This window comes from Helianthus annuus, chromosome 11 (assembly GCF_002127325.2).
Source record: "Helianthus annuus cultivar XRQ/B chromosome 11, HanXRQr2.0-SUNRISE, whole genome shotgun sequence".
NCBI lineage: Eukaryota > Viridiplantae > Streptophyta > Magnoliopsida > Asterales > Asteraceae > Helianthus > Helianthus annuus.
The window spans coordinates 176,862,687-176,880,442 of NC_035443.2; the positions used below are offsets into that span (position 1 = coordinate 176,862,687).

At 36.0% G+C, this 17,756-nt stretch overlaps 1 protein-coding gene across 1 annotated transcript; it reads right to left on the minus strand.

Moving 5' to 3' along the window:
• Nucleotides 1–5,466: 5,466 nt before the first annotated feature.
• On the minus strand, nucleotides 5,467–9,027 carry LOC110891211 (UDP-glucuronic acid decarboxylase 1). The gene is made up of 6 exons (XM_035979336.1): nucleotides 8,248–9,027; nucleotides 7,182–7,329; nucleotides 7,016–7,095; nucleotides 6,764–6,922; nucleotides 6,536–6,628; nucleotides 5,467–5,902 (listed from the first exon to the last, which is right to left on the minus strand). Exons 1-6 carry the CDS (start codon nucleotides 8,911–8,913, stop codon nucleotides 5,693–5,695), a joined length of 1,356 nt encoding a protein of 451 aa, XP_035835229.1. The 5' UTR covers nucleotides 8,914–9,027; the 3' UTR covers nucleotides 5,467–5,692.
• Between the last annotated feature and the right edge of the window lie 8,729 nt (nucleotides 9,028–17,756).

Below are 17,756 nucleotides of genomic sequence, written 5' to 3' on the forward strand. Positions count from 1 at the left end.
ACATGATAGTACCAAATGTCATCAACACGACCCACACGGACAATATATGCCATAATACGCAAATATAATGACAATATACGTCATAATACGACATTTAACCACAAAATATGTCAATTAATGATATCGTACGACGCGTATACATACAACACGACACGATAGAGTACAAGTAGATTCCATACAAAATTACACGTAGTCATAGAATACGATACCACACGGAACCGAACGACTCGTATAGAAGGTATTCTTCATAAAATGACACGTAATGACAAAATATGTCAAAATACGACACGTATACCCATCGAAAAGGCAAAACTTAAAATTTTGAAATTTTGATTTTACCCCTATATGCATTGTATAGGTCAAAACTGGGTCATATAGTAGGCTAGTACGAATCGTATAGACCTATACGATCCATATAGACCCCCTGAATTCTCAAAAAAACAAGGGGTTAACTGATATATCAGGCAGTGGCGGAACTTGAAGAAAAATTCAGGGGTATCCTAAAAAAACTTTTACCTAGATCCGTCCCTGAGAATTCAATGGCCCCCAAAGGGCCCTGTGCGACTAATAAAAATTGACTCTTTAAATTTTCTTTTACTTGGGGTCATCTATGAGAATTTGAAAACCCTTAGGGGCCTTATGCGGCTAGTAATGTTTAAGGGCAGGTAAAATAAAAAAATAAACAAAGTGAAGAAAAAAAACAAATAGGTAATGCTTACTATCCAGTAGAACACTATTAGTCGGTAAAAAAAAGGTGGAATACTAATTAAATTTGACTTCTGACATTTGCATAATAGTACCTCCTTTTCATTTATTGTCCAAATACCATATTATTATATTAACTTTAAATATAACTTCATCTTCTTTGTTCTTTAACAATGTGTGCCACCTACAAGTTCCTTCCCAGAAATTTTCGTTTCCATCAAATGTCAAATTTCATTTCATTTTATTTTCACAAACATTTAAAGGTATCCTAACATTTGTTCAAGGGTATCCTAGATAAATCAAACGGACATTAAAAGAAAAATTATACTTCGCCAAGAAAGTTGAGCCGTAGCCCATGCTACGACTCAATATACATTGGGTCTGCCCCTGATATCAGGGGGTCTATACGGATCATTGCTCATACAATCGTCAGATCCAGATACAGATCCAGCTTCTTTTGTTGACGGATTCTTTGTTCACAGTGATTGTGGTTGGTGGTGGTTGTTGGGGCACGTAGCGTAGAGAGAGAGAGAGAGAGAGAGAGAGAGAGAGGAAGACTGGTGGTGGTGGAAGAAGGTTGTGGTGTTGGTGCATGGAGATGGAGTAGAGAGAGATTGAGGGTTTGTTTGTTTACAGAAAGAAAAAGATGGAGTTTGTAGATATATTTTTCTTTTAAGAGGTTTTTTTATATGATACAGTAAAAGGACAATTATACCCTCACGTGCCTTGCATATGATCAGTTTTAACAAGAAAAAAAACTGGGTTAGGGTAAAAGGACATACTGTGCAAGATTTTGAAACAATAAGTACAAAACTCGTCAACTTTAAAGATAAAGGACACCGTCTGAATTGTGGTATATAGATAAAGGACAAAATTTGCAATTCTATAGAATACAGTTATAAAATTTATATACAAAACCATAATTAAATGTATACAAAAGTTTATAAAAAAAGTGTCGTATATAATACAGTTATAACATAGATAATATAGTATAATAAACTTGTACCAAACCTATACCACATGATAACTTTTTAAAAATGTCATTTGTTTAAAAAATAAAAGAATTCTTTTATTAAACATTGTTAAATGTATACAAAAATTTGTAAAAAGTGTGTAGTATATGATACGGTTATAACATAGATATTATATTATAATAAACATGTACCAAACCTATACTACATGATAAATTTTTAAAAATCTTTTTGTTTAAAAATAAAAGAATTCTTTTATTAAACTTTGTTAAAACTATGATTATTTAATACAAAATTTTGAAAAAAACAACAACGTAATACGACCCGTATAGGTCCAGCCAGCCGCCAGACAAGAACTGATACATGCAGATTTGACTTTTAACTTTGAACCTATACAATACAACCCGTATTGAAAAAGCAAAATATACGGATAGATTGGGTGGTGTGCCAATAAATTTCCCCAAACAAAATCCAATAAAAGAGTATGATTAATATATATTGGATGAGTATTGCCGCAAAATAAGTTTAGGATATTGTTAGATCCTTACCATTCACGGCCGGCCCGTAGGGGGTGCGGGGTGGAGACGACACAAGGCACAAACTCTCCGAGAGCCCAATTTTTTTTTCTAATTATGTATAGAATTTACGTTGTATAATTTAGAATATATATACACTGAATCGGGAGATAACATAAATGAGCCTCTGTTCTAGTGGTTACCGCCTAGTTTAACCAACAAGGAGACGTGAGTTCTAATCTTGGCATCTACAAATTCTTTATTTAACTTTTTTTTTTGTTTTGCCTGCATCTTTCCATTTAATTAATAAATTACTTCCTAAACCATTTAATTAATAAATTACTTTCTAAACTTTGCTAAAAATAACTATTTAAATTACATCGACGTAAATTTTAGTGATTGATGAGTTTATATTAAATAGAGATTTCTGAATAGGGTCCAAATTTTTTATCTCGAATATGGCAAAAAAAATTGTGATTTTCGAAGACGATCCTATTACCATTCCAATTTGAATTTGACATTGAAAATAATTTAGAAAACCGACAAATCGATACTCATTGATTTGATTTGTGATTTCATATTTCATACAAAATTAATAAGGATAAATTATTAGTGAGAATCCTAATTAAAACTCATGCGACATTAGTGAGAATCCTAATTAAAACTCATGCGACATACTTTAATAAACATGGATCCATTTTCAATCGATTGAATTGAATGATTTAACAGCGGCTTTGATGTCACATGTTGGTTGTTCCATTATAATGGGACCAGTTTTAATTCAATCAATTTGATTCAAACATAACATAAACATGGATAAGAATTAGAGATACTTGTGGGAATGGTTATCTTCGCAGATGATGATTAAGTCATGATTCTCGCAATGATGTTCTTGGTTCCACTTTAGAGTGTCCTTTTAGAATGGATCAAAATTTATAGAGAAAAAAAGTGAGTTCTTGGTTCCACTTTGGCATCTACAAATTCTTTATTTAACTTTTTTTTTTGTTTTGCCTGCATCTTTCCATTTAATTAATAAATTACTTCCTAAACCATTTAATTAATAAATTACTTTCTAAACTTTGCTAAAAATAACTATTTAAATTACATCGACGTAAATTTTAGTGATTGATGAGTTTATATTAAATAGAGATTTCTGAATAGGGTCCAAATTTTTTATCTCGAATATGGCAAAAAAAATTGTGATTTTCGAAGACGATCCTATTACCATTCCAATTTGAATTTGACATTGAAAATAATTTAGAAAACCGACAAATCGATACTCATTGATTTGATTTGTGATTTCATATTTCATACAAAATTAATAAGGATAAATTATTAGTGAGAATCCTAATTAAAACTCATGCGACATTAGTGAGAATCCTAATTAAAACTCATGCGACATACTTTAATAAACATGGATCCATTTTCAATCGATTGAATTGAATGATTTAACAGCGGCTTTGATGTCACATGTTGGTTGTTCCATTATAATGGGACCAGTTTTAATTCAATCAATTTGATTCAAACATAACATAAACATGGATAAGAATTAGAGATACTTGTGGGAATGGTTATCTTCGCAGATGATGATTAAGTCATGATTCTCGCAATGATGTTCTTGGTTCCACTTTAGAGTGTCCTTTTAGAATGGATCAAAATTTATAGAGAAAAAAAGTGAGTTCTTGGTGTATCATAAGTCTCTTTTTATTCTCTTCTTATAGACATCTAAAGAGTAATCCTACATATTCTACTAATGCCATTATTTCCATCAAATAATGGTTTATAATTAATGGGTATTGCTAAATGTACCCCTTTTTTTTTCAAAATTTCAGTGCTTATACTCATCCCCTGAAGTTTTTAAAGAAATACAAGCAACCCTTATATTTTCTATTTTTTTATAAATGCATAAGGAAACATCCATAACTTTTATTAGGGTTTATCTACTTCCCATAATTTAAATATTGAGAGATGCATTATTCATATACATACGAACAACTCCATTATTAAAAATTCTCATTGATTGAAAGTGACCTTGATGAAACAATTTAGTGCAACTTTGATTTTTATCAAAGTTCTAAACTTCTAATTGATTGAGCCTTGTTGGTATATATTCATCTTTCTCCTTGATATAGTTCTTTATAAAAAATCTAATAGAATGCCCAAATCAAATATTAACTACAACTCGATTATCAGAGGTTGTTTGTAGTGGAATTACATAGAAACGATTCTTTAATAGTATATATGTCGTACTTTTTGTGGCTGATGGATTCTAATCATAGTTGAACATATAAATCGGTAATTAATTCTTGCAACTCCATTTACAATTTTAGAATAAAATTCAACGTATAACATTAAATTTTAAAATCAATAATTCAATATACATATTTATGAAAAGAGGTTCCTAAACCCTTCTCTTGTACATACCTTGTTTTATATAACTTCATTTGTTTATCACTATTTTTTAATGGAATTGTTGATACTTATTTGATCTAATTTGCATACCTTTGTTGCCTCCAAATGGATATTATTAGTATCATTTTCTTTTACAATGTAATATTGTTTAACTAATTTATATTGATTCTCTGCATTACATAGCAAGATGCTACAGCAGCCTTTTTACAACGAAGTAGCAGAGCATTGAATGTTGAAGCTGAAGCAAAAAGAAAGCAGCCCTTTGATTTTTTGCCTCGTCACTTATCAATGAATATTTTTAAACGACCGTATTTGAAAATTCAACATGTTCCAATATAAGTGAACACAAACGTACAGTAGATGATCTTGTTCTTGTTAACTTTTTAATAAAATCAATATTATAATGTTATAATCATGTATGTCTTGCTTCATAATCTATATTGTCATCGTGGACTCAATCAAAACCCAGCCCATTGCAAATTTTGGGTGTAAAAAATTTAGAAGAAAACAAAATACTGGTTGTAAATACTTAGGGTAAAAAATTAAAGGGTGGAATTTGAAAAGTTTTAAAATGGTTTTTATGGAAAAGGGGTATGAAACGTAAAAATGGAGGTGCATTTAGCCACACCCATAATTAATATATAGAATAAGTTTAACAGTTGTACTTTATTTAGGTTCATAGGTTGTGTAGTGATTGACCTTGTTTTGCTAAACATAATACTCTTTGTACAACTAAGTTTCTTATCGTTCAATTTAATTTAAGTCTTTTAACATCACCTAGGATGTAAATCATAAAATAAAACCATAGCTGTAACATCACCTGATATAAGAACTTCAAAACTATATATACATATATTCCTATTTGAGTTGTACATCCTGATCTAGTAACTGTAAGTGCAACAAGCCGTTACACCAACCCACAATAGGGCTCGAGTCAAAAAAGACCCGCGAAACAAAAAATCTAACGCCTATTGCGCTATTCTAACCTCTGTATCTAGAGGAAGAATGGCATCGCGACCATGCTGTATATCACAACTAAAAGTAAAACAAATGCGTAGATAGATGTTGTCGAATCTATTGGTTTCGGTCTTATTTATCAATATCCCCGTCTTCTTGTTTCAAAATTCGATTTTTGAAATCTAATGCCATTCGTGGCAGACCGTCTCTGAGTTGTATCTTGGGTTCCCAGTTTAGCAACTCTTTGGCTTTACTAATGTCCGGTTTCCTTTTTTGAGGATCATCAGCAGTGTTCTTTTTGAATTCTATTGTTGCATTTGGATCAATAGTTTCTTTCACCACCTAAAATGGAATCCATTAGAACAAGAAAACAAAACGGTTCATTGTTTTGGTCTAAAGGGTGACCCTGGTGCACGCGGTTGGTAGATAGAGCCGTCCTCGAGAACTCTTAAAAAAATTTAGGCCTTGGCGACAAAAAAAATTTGGGTCCAAAATTGTGGTTGGGGAAATGAATTAAAAAAAAAAAAAACAAAACCTTGGTGGTGGAATCAAAACTTGAACTTGAGACCTTTACATTATCTTTAGATTGTTTTTTCACTCCACCAGCAACACTTTTTTAAATAATGACTAGATGCATATATTAAATATATAAGTAAGTATATATTTAAAAGCTCATAGAAACTTTCCGGGCCCTTTAAAAATTTGGGCCTCGAGCGACGGCACGGGTTGGCCGGCCCAAGAGCCGGCCCTGTTGGTACACCAAGGCTCCATGGTTGTATCCAAGAAGAGTGGACTTACATGGTTAACAATGCATACTTTAAAATTCTTTTTGTAGTGTCCTATGAGCCTAGAAGGCTAGTAGGCAACCCCGGTGCACCAAGATTTTTTTGTTGTTTAGTACAAAGTGAAATCTTGGTGCACCGGAGTTCTAGCTTAAAAGGAGACTATGGCTCCTTGGCTACACAAGAGTCAAACCTGAGCGAGCTCTAACATGGTGAACTCTCCCGGATTGCCCAAGTTGAAAGGTCCGATGTGCTCGCCTTCCATGAGTGCCATGAGTCCATCAACCTAAAAATTAAAGAAAACTTGTCTAAAGTTGTATGAAACATTAGAACAATATATAATTATTATATGAACAAGATCATATTATTGCCAAAACTTGAACTAATACAAAATACATATATTTATACAAGAACATTGTACCAGATCTGAGACGTACTGAAAGCTTCGGGTTTGCTTTCCATCACCATAAACGGTCATTGGTTGTTTGCGAAGGGCCTGTGAGACAAAGTTGCTAACGACACGACCATCATCTAGACACATTCGAGGACCATATGTGTTAAAAATGCGCGCAATCCGAACCTGCAAAATGCAAAAATCTAGTATAAGAATAGTTTTTATCTACACTCGCTAGAGTTGTTTGATCACACCTAACTATATATACAAGAAAATCACCTCGACACCTTCATTTCGACTATAGTCCATTGTTAATGTTTCGGCTGTTCTTTTCCCTTCATCGTAGCAACTTCTAACACCTTTGTAATATCATCATGAACCTTAGAGAAAACATGATTACAAAGATAACAAAAGAGAGAAAAGATAATAGGATGTAAAGGTTCACCTATTGGATTCACATGTCCCCAATATGATTCCTTTTGAGGATGCTCAAGCGGGTCACCATAAACCTCGCTAGTACTTGTGATCAAGAACCTTGCCTTGATTCTTTTGGCGAGTCCGAGCATGTTCATTGTGCCAATCACATTTGTCTTGTAACAACACAAGTCAAGGAGACCAAAAGTAGTTCAATTTCTATAATAAAACTACATTCACCTTGAAAAGATGCAAATACATGAATAGGGTTTCTTTTAACATAAACCAATACCCCTTCTTCCATTCACAAAAAAGAAAAAAACATCATTTGACTTTTAAGGTCAACTAATAAGTTACAAATTTGAAATTCACGTGAGTTTCATTCATCTTTCACAAATTATGGAAACTTGGTAAGCAATAAAATGAACAATACTACCAGTACACACAGCGTTAATGTCCAATGTACCATAACGAAATTCGAATCGACAAATTTGTTAACCTCTACGTTGACTCTTCAAAAGTCAAAGCCTTTATCTTTTGTATATATCTTTAAGAGCTTTTAAGCAATACCCTTTTCAAGAACCAACAAAAAGATTAAAAAGGGGGAGCCTATTTGCACACTTGGTGTATATAGTCAGCTCAAAAAGGGGTTTTTGTCCTATATGCACACCCTGCAGTGTCGAGCTGTGGCCAAAGCGCAGCGTTTTGGTCCGGTCAACCAGACAAAGACTGACGGGTGTCTGACGGGTCTGTTGACCGGACCAAAACACCGAGCTTTGGCCGCGTTTTGGTCCTGTCAACCAGACACCCAGTCAGTCTTTTGTCTGGTTGACAGGACCAAAACGCGGCCAAAGCTCGGCGTTTTGATCCGGTCAACAGACCCGTCAGACACCCGTCAGTCTTTTGTCTGGTTGACCGAACCAAAACGCCGCGCTTTTGCCACAACTCGACACTGCAGGGTGTGCATGTAGGACAAAAAAGCTCTTTTTAATGTGCATATAGGCATTTGGGTGTGCCAATAGGTTGAACAACATCATGTCAAGAACCAACAAAAAGATTACAAAAACACACTAAAATCACAATCTTTTCTATATAATTAAGAATAATAACAAGAAAGATTCATAAAAGGATATGATGGTCTTGACAGGATTGTATTTGTAATGAACAGGAGAAGCAGGACAAGCTAAATGATAAATCTGATCAACCTCCAATAAAATAGGTTGAACAACATCATGTCTTATTAATTCAAACCTAGGATTATCCAAATGATGGGCCACATTTTCTTTCCTCCCAGTAAAAAAATTATCAATCACAATAACTTCATCCCCTCTAGCCATTAACACATCAACCAAATGGCTACCCACAAACCCTGCCCCACCTGTCACCACCGTCCGCATCCTCCTCCGGGGGATACCAACAGGAAGTGGGACGGTTGGAGGGCGTTGAATGGTGGTTCTTTCGCGGTGGGTGATTGACATTGATCTAGGCATTGGGATTACATGGGAATTGATATGGTATGTTGTGGTCGTGGTGGTGGTGGTGATGGTGGATAACGACGGTTGGAATATGAATATGATCGAACCGATCATGATTCCAATGAGGATGAAAAGAAAGCGTTGTTCGTTGAAGATGTAGTTTAAGGGTCTTCTGGTGGATAATGATTGTTGTTTGTGTGATTTAGGTGAGTATGGTGGTGTTTGATTGTTGGGCATTTCTTCATCTCTTCTTTGATTTGTATGTGTTTGTTTGTGTAATTGCTTCATGTTGTTCAAAATTTTTGGGAAGAAAAGTTCAAGAAAAATGTTGGTTTTGGGTACAAGTATGAATGATTAAGGTTCTAGAGAAAGGAAAATTAATGATGGGTGTAACTGTTTTTTGAAATTTGCCTTGGGTTTTCAAGATTTGTACATGAATTCTTGGCTTTTTATTTAAAAAACGGTTGGGAAAAAGGGAATCAAGAAGAAAAGTTGATACGTTATTCCTAATAGCATTCACATCCATTCCATCAAATTTTTACCCTATATTACACTAAAAAACACTACATTTTCTCTCTTCTTTTCAATTAAATAATATTTTTTATACCTTTATCATTACCTTTTTCTCTCTCCTTCACTCACAACTACTTTTTAAATATATTAAAATATTATAGGGGGTGAACAGTGTCCCCCCAAATATACAGATGAACAGTAACATTTTCTCTCTACTCTACTCACAACCAGTTTTTATACTTTTTTATATTATAACAATCTCACTCACTCAATATGATGGATTGGATGTGAATGCTCTAAGGGCTCAAATCGGTTCACAACATTTTATATTTTGTTAAAGCAAAATATATTCAACAAGGAAAATATTATATACGTACAACTTTATTCACATGTAATTTCTCAATCTTGATCCTTCATTTTTAGGAAAACAGATGATTTGTAGACGGTAGAATAAAAAAAAAGTGTATATTTATCTATACCGCTAAAACAAATAAAATTAAATTGATAGTGTAGATGATGTACTAATTAGCTTTATTGATTGATAATGTAGATGATGTACTAATTAGCTTTATTGATTTACAATTCAACTACTTTTAAAAACTATGTAAATTTTCTGTTTCTTAATTTTTTTTTTTTTTTTGTATTTCCTTGTTTCTGAATATAAGGTTACTTGTTACTTAGTTTTTATTTTTATATATAATCATCTTTATAGTAAAAAATATATATAACAACACTTTATAACTATAATTTCACCATAGCAAAGGTGTTACTAAAATACGAGAAAAAAAAAAAAAAAACGTAACAAATTCTCTCTAATTTCGTTCACCGGTGGACGCCAATAATTACGTATACCCTTTAAATAGTTGAATGTTAAAAACATATCAAAACAACATTGGAGTCCACTTGATTATTATTTTAATAAATAACTTGAAATGTAAAAAAAAATAAACATTGGGGATTTTTTTTTAAACTTCACGAATACCTAATTCACGAATAGTTAAGAATTAATGACTATTTATTACTTAAATTTAAATAGAATAATAAATAAATAACTATTAAAAAATACAAATCAAATACTTAAGAATTCTTGAGTACTTGTTGAAATGTATGTTATATTTGTATAACAATTCAATATTTTATAAGATTTTATTTTGTTTTTTTTTTATAAATTCTTATATTCGTTTATTCTAGTTGTATATTCTTGAGCTTGGATGCTTAATGGACGTTGATGGGCTAAGTTGAACTAAGGATACTTGTTGCTGTCTTGGGCCTTATAGCTGATGGTGTGTGTTGCTGTCTTGGGCCTTAACCCTTGGCCTTTGGCTGGGTTAAGTCTTATAAAAGGAAGAGATAAGGATGAGAGATTCATTCACAATCTCTCTCTCTCTCTTTCTCTCTCTCTCTCTTTCTGCTTACACTTTACGCATCCCCTCTCTTTAAAATCCTGTGATCTAGGGTTTCTTCAACCTTGTGAGTTCGTGTGTTGATTGACCTTTTAGTGTAGATCATCACGTTGAGATCTACGTAGGTTGAGAGGTTTTGTTTGCTTTTTATCTACAATCTGTGTAGATCTGGGTGATTTCTTGTGATCATTGGAGTCTTGGTAGTTCCGGTGGGTTCTGCTGATTCCAATCTGGTGGTTCTTGTCTTCTTGGAGTTTGTGCCTCTTTGGAGATTGAAACCCTAATTTCTAGGGTTTTCTTGTGATCTCGAAGCGGTTCTCGTTGGTCTCTTTTTTAGGGCAAACCAACAGAACTTGTGTGTTTATCTTCTAATCAGGTGCTTGTAACCCTAAGTGAAGGTTAAAAGTCTGATTTGCTGGAGTTATACGCACGCTCTGTGAGATTGTTCTATCCCTTTCTTGTTTTTATTTTTTCTGCGTCACTGAGTCAATGTGTCTCACTACTAGAAAATAGGGCTTTTGCTACCGCACTTCCGGTCGCAAAACGGTGGCAATTGCCCTTTTGCCACCGTTTTGCCACAAAAAAATCGATAAGAAAATCACACGTAGCAATTCCCATATTGCCACCTATTTGCTACCGTTTATTTTTTTGCTACAATTTTGCAACCGTTAGTTTGTCACGGTTTTGCTACCGCCGTTTTGCTACCGTTTTTGTTGCTATGGTTTTGCTACCGTTTTTCTCACCACTTTGCCACCGCTTTTTGTCACCACTATTGCTACCACTTTTTGTTGTCACCATTTTGCTACCGCTTTTATGATTTTTTTGCCCTTTAATACCTATTTTTATGCTACCATTTATATTCTTTGCAAGACTATAAACGTAAATTTATAAAATTTCAAGATCGTAACAAACATCGCATCATCCTCATGATAAACATCCAAATCAAAATATCAAACAATCCCAATTAAAACATCCTAAACCAAACATTCAAGCTAAAAATGTTTATACTTATTTGCGGGCCGAAGTTGTTAGCATAGCTTCAATCTTCGTCATCCTAACGAGAATAGCTTCTTTCTCTTCTTTCTCTTTTTCCATTTGAGCCATCAATCCTCCTATAATTCAACCTTTCTTTATGAAGAAAATCAAACTAGACTTACCACAACGAGTCGATATCCAACCCTCGGATAAGCAACCGCGACCACATCCTCGTATCAATGGCTAGTGAGTTTAAACAACTTCAGAGGTAGGTAGCGTTATAATATGACGCAACAGCGATAGCTATAAGGATGACGTAACTAAACCATCCACCCTCCTTTAGGGTGAACGCAACCGCAATGAACGAAGTCCCACTAAAAGCATATAGTCCTGCAAAACATATGTCCAGTTTCCTTGAATTAATTGTGAGTGACTAAAAATGATGTGATCAGCTATATATACATTTACAGGCTTATGCATGCAAATTTAGATAATAAATCTTGTTTTCAGTAAGTGTATACATACCTATAGCTATAATGCAAATGTAGTCGAAATATGACTCAAGTTGATTTCCACTTAAGTGTCCTGTCGATGGACCTGAGGCGGCTGGTACGGTTGATGGCTGGGAAATTGATAGCCCGGTGCTGATCGGTAAGCTTGGACCCGATGATCTAGCCGATGATCGTCGGGCGCTGATCACTGAACTTGAAGTCGGTGGTTGCCTAGCTGTGAAGAATGATGGCGGTGAGGCCGATCTAGCCAATGATGGCTGATAACGGAGGTTTGCATCATCCGAAACTGCTTCGATATCTTCCCCATCTTTTTGTATACACATACGTCTTTGGGTTGCCGATGTGAAGTGGGATCTAGAGAAAGATACATGAGTTGGAGTAAGTATTTACGATATGGTTATAAATAAGGGAGTGTAAAATTACCTATTCGTCTCTGGTAACTGACCAGTTTCTTCCCCTCAAGAGTCTTCGTCTTCAGAGTCTTCTTTTTCATGTGAAGTTGTTCGTATCCATCCTACTGCAGTATTATACATATTTACCGCACTCTGAGTTATCCATCCATATATTGCTTGAGGAATTGCTGATAAAAACAAAGCTGATCAATAGTTGTCATTAGAAAATAGCAGATTTAAACTCTTTTACTAAAGTATTTGAAAAATATTTATTGTTGCAGTGAAAAAAGTATCTTGTTTCGAGATAACAATTTATTTTGAGAGTTGATAAGTTGGCCACTTTTATAGTTTTATTGTTGTAATAGTTGTTAGGGCATGAATTGTATATTAAGAATCATCTATCCTGAGACTGGGCCTGGATTGGATCTTTAACGGATAATGCAGGGAGTCTGAGGATCCAGGATCCTTACAATTATTTATGTTTTAACATTTGTTCCTTGTCTTTGAATGACTTAGGCTCGCTTTGGGTTTTTGGGACCTTATAACCGACTGTTGAGAGGCCTGTGACGAAACGTACGAGCTGTGGTGAGGGTTATCGTAGTTACTTTGTCAGGAATCTTCAAAGCAAGTGTTTGAATCACCAAAGGAGCTTCTCCTTAATTCTTCATTTATACGAGAGGCCTCGTCCAACCTTTGTTGTACCTGCTTTGTTGTTGGTCGGCCAGGAGTATTTTGTTGGACAACCGGTGGTTTCTTGGTAGATTTCTTTGGAGTCAACACCGCTTTAATCTTTGATATCAGACTTTTTTGCTGAGCTGGGGGTGTGACTCTAATTGTTGTCTAACAATATTTAGCTCTTCGACCACGTCAACGCCATCGTCTATCAATTTACAACTTTGGAAATTAAGCTTCCGCCAGAAGACGTCTATGTCTTCGAGTTGAATCGGACGCTCTGCACTGTTAAAAACAACATTGTTTAAGTCACATGATTAACGGAAATATATCACACAAGTGTTGTACGTTTAACAATTATTACCTGCACGCATGTACTTTTCTAGCCTACAAGCACATGGCAACCCACAACTGTACCACAATTGGCAACCACATGATGAATGATAGCGCTCCAAGACATCTAGCTTCCTAAGTGCCTCTCCACTCAACAAGTCAAGGGCTGTATGGGATACTTTTCCATGTAGGTGTTGAAACAGCGGGTGTCTGTGGTGGTTCATTCTTTTTTCAATGCAGTCTCGAAAACTCTTCCAACTATACCCCGGACACAACCAACTACATGGTCCAGCGAGCTCCTATCTAAGACGTATCTCTTTAAGTTGGCGTGTTGGCTCTCAACTCTGTTTGTGGTACGATTACCAAAGTTGCGCCTCTTATCAGTCCACGCAAAGACGAACATCTCCTTATAGTCTTTTAGCCAGTTATCATACACGTAATTGAAGACCCCTAAAAAGTAAAAATAATTTAATAAAATTTACATAGGTGAGTCGTATGTTATTAGAAAAACTTACTAGAACGTTTGCACTCCACAAGTCGCTTTCGCATGTTGCGCAAGTGGTACTCGTAGATGGGTATGGATGGAGACTCAATCAATGTCCCCCAGAATGACAAAAAATTTTCCCAGTCTTCTTCCGTGAAGGCACCCTTGCAGTGCTTCATAACATTCAGTTGTATGTGCCACCTGCAAAGAAGCCTAGAGGCGTCTGGAAATACTTTAGTACACGTGCCCATAAGGGCCATGTCTCTATCCGTTACAATCACACGTGGCTCCATACATTCATCCAACATTGACTTGATCCTCTCAAGCACCCACACAAAGTTATCACCCCGTTCTTTACTAACAACGGCATGCGCGATACAAAACGAATGGTTGGTAGGCGTCATACCAACAACCTGGATACATGGCATATTGTATAAGTTTGTCTTGTAAGTCACATCGATCAGCATGACGTGGGGGAATGCACGCCACATGTCTCTCGAGTACTGATGAAGAAAGAAGATCTCTGTTACGACCTCTGTTCCGGGTTCCTCCCATGTCTCGTAAATAAAGTTGTTGTTTATCAGCACGTTTTCTAGTGACTGCATAGGAGTCAATCCTTGTCTTTGTTCGGCTCTAATTTTTGCCACAACGTTTTGAACGTCTTTCTGAACATGAAACCTATCGGGGTCCTGTTTCCTTATCGTTTGAAATATTTTGCGCGGCTCCATGTTTTGAGCCGTCAGCTGCTCGATCAGTTTCTTTTCGCTTGGAGTAAACCTTCGCACAAACGCGTGGGCCGACAGGTCCTCACAAAGTTCGTGGTTATGTTCAATTTTTCCCTCTTTTATCTCCCAGGTTTCATATGGGTGGTCTCGCACAGCCAGCAGGTAAAACGGGCAACCGGTTTTTTTGCTTCCAGCTTTTCTAAGTGTTGTTGTAGTGTGGTGCTCACCATCATGGTCACATTCAAGCCATATCCTCCCAATTCTTCCCTCGAGTTTCTTTGATCGACGGGTGACAATAACGAAACCATCCGCGTTTGCTATTTCTTGTATCCGTTTCTTTAGTTCATCTAAAGAGTTGAAAACATGTAACATCGACGATAATAACAATATTAATAATAATAATAATAATTTAATAATAGTAATCGTAATAGTAATAGTAATAATAATAATAATAATAATAATAATAATAATAATAATAATAATAATAATAATAAATCTATGTAACATAACAAAATAAAATTGATATCTGCTTTTTTAATTACGGATTGTCCGGGATGGGGGGTGCCTCACTACCATATCCACCATAACCACCATATCCTCCAATGTTCGGATTGTTTTGATGAACGTAAGGACCGCCCGGGGAAATGAGTTGCTGATGGCCACCGTCTCCTCCGTATCCACCGTATCCACCATATCCACTGTCTCCTCCGTATCCACCCTCTCCTTCGTATCCACCGTCTCCTCCGCATCCACCGTCTCCTCCGTATCTATCGTCTCCTCCGTAAGAATATTCACACCCGTATCTATAATCTGGATACCCTTGTTGCGTCGGATAACTTGGATGACCAGCATGGTATGAGTCATCTATAGGGGATGTTTCATCAACAGGGGGATGCGTGTTCAAATCTAGAAACAGTCTGTTTTGTTTTCCTTGTATACTAGACACAACCTCCTCTTGTTCGTTAGAATCGGGAACGCCAGACTCCTCCAAAATAGACGACCGTATCATCATTAGTAAATAATAAACTAAAACAACAAGTAATTAAAACATTTAAGCTAATAACTGTTACCGGAACTCTTTCGGGCACCCAGTTGTCGCTAGAATACTGCCCGAAGACATAGTTTCCGTCCCAGTATGATGACATTTCAACACTTCGGGATGATAAGAACACAAATGCAAACAACAAGAGTTTCTTTTGAAGAGATAGTAGAAAAAACAGAATGAATGTTGAATGCTCGGGTGGACCAACAATGCACTGTATGTTGCACTTTATATGAAATATAGACGCCTCGTATAGCTCTAGACGCCCCATATTGCTTTATGTCACATGCCAGACACATAGTCACATCAGTCTGTAAGACGCCTCGTATAGGGCTATACGAGGTGTCTTAGTACCCTCGTATTGCTGCCTCGTACAGGCCTAGACGCCCCGTCTGATGTGACTGATGTGATGTTGTACGAGGTTCAGTGGTTGGTCGGATAAAGTAACCGTAAACACCTAAGGTGTGTGAATATGTAGACCCATGGATAAATAAGCCACTAATGTTGGTCGACCACTTGTACTTGTATCAAATATTGTTTGAAAAACAATTTTCCAAGCAATATTAATGGTTTATGAGGAACCAAGAATTTATTTCAAAGGAAAAGACAACCAGAGTTTATTTCAAACGAAAAGAAAAGTATAATAACAAACACAATGGAATTTTGGAGTTTGATCAGATTTTTTTTTCTTTTTCTTTTTGGTTTGATTTTGGTTGAGATAGACTGTAGATGAAGAACAAAGTGTTCACGAATCAGAAACACTGCTCTGATACCATGTTGCTTGGTATAGAGAATAATCTCTGATTTGGGTTTGAATTGTATTGAGAAATTGAATGTGAATCTGCATTGCCCAACATTAACCACAACAAATTATTCATCATGGTTTGTGGTGGTACGCACAGTCAGGGGCGGATGTATATGTATACAAGGGGGAGCGCCTGCTACCGCTTGGCGTTCCGGCGGTAGTGAAATTTGTGTAAATTTTGGAAAAATTTGACGTTTTTCCGATTTCGTTACCGCTTATTTATAAAACGTTACCGTTTGGCGTGAATCCTAGATCCGCCACTGCGCACAGTGTTAGGTGCCTACGGTTTATCAAACATGATTGATCCGGTTACCAGGGCTGGCGTTGAACAAAGGAAGAACCAGACAGCAATAGCACTTATTTTGCGGTCTTTACCTCAAGACATTTTGTTACAAGTAACAAAGTATGCATAAACTATTCAGAACTTAATGCCTTGAAGATGAAGGACACCGAGTATGCAGGAATAATAAGCGCTATAGAAGGACATTTTAATAATCTGGGGTCAACTCTTGAACCCGAAGGGTTGGTCCGAAAACTCTTCAAATCCAGGCCACTTTGGTTCCTTCCCATTGTTGCGTCTATTGAACAATCGGAGGATTTGGAGACCATGCCATTTAAAGAAGCTATAGGAAGACTCAAGGCCTTTGAAGACGGTATGCTTGTATGCAGGTAATACAGGAGATGCCTATGGAAAATTATTATTTGCAAAGAATGATGGGCATATGAAAACTAACCAGTTTGAGACCCGGAAAATACAAGGTCGGGACCCAGACAACTCCAGATCAGATTCACAAGGTCGCGGTAGAGGCTCATATAGAGGAAAGGAACGCGGAGGTAAGCAAAACAACAACCGAGGTCAAGGACGGGATAAAAGCACGGTTTGTTGTTACAATTGCAATGAGCAAGGGCATTATGTGTGGGAATGCCCTAAACCTAAAGACACGCAAACAAATGCAACACGTAACGCAAAAGAAGGTGACGAGATCATGTATAGAAGTGAATGATCGGGTACTCCTCAATGAAGAAAAGGTACATCCCAAACTCTATAATAATGATATAAAAACTAATGAAAAACGGTATTTAGATAGTGGCGCTTCAAACCACATGAACATCAAGGGCAGAGGGTCAGTATTGTTTGATTGTAAAAACGGCAAACAACGTCTTGTCATGGATGTTTACTATATATTCCTAAATTATTTAGTAACATTCTTCGTGTCGAACAACTTTCAGAGACCGGTCACAAGAATGTAAAAGAAGATGATCACTTATGGTTGT

Coding starts and splice junctions, on each gene's coding strand:
- LOC110891211 (XM_035979336.1), bottom strand. CDS start 8,913: ATGAAGCAATTACACAAACAAACACATACAAATCAAAGAAGAGATGAA. Junction 7,330..8,247: donor CTTTCTTGTTATTATTCTTA/ATTATATAGAAA, acceptor TTGTGTTGTTAC/AAGACAAATGTGATTGGCAC. Junction 6,923..7,015: donor GTCGAAATGAAGGTGTCGAG/GTGATTTTCTTG, acceptor TGCATTTTGCAG/GTTCGGATTGCGCGCATTTT.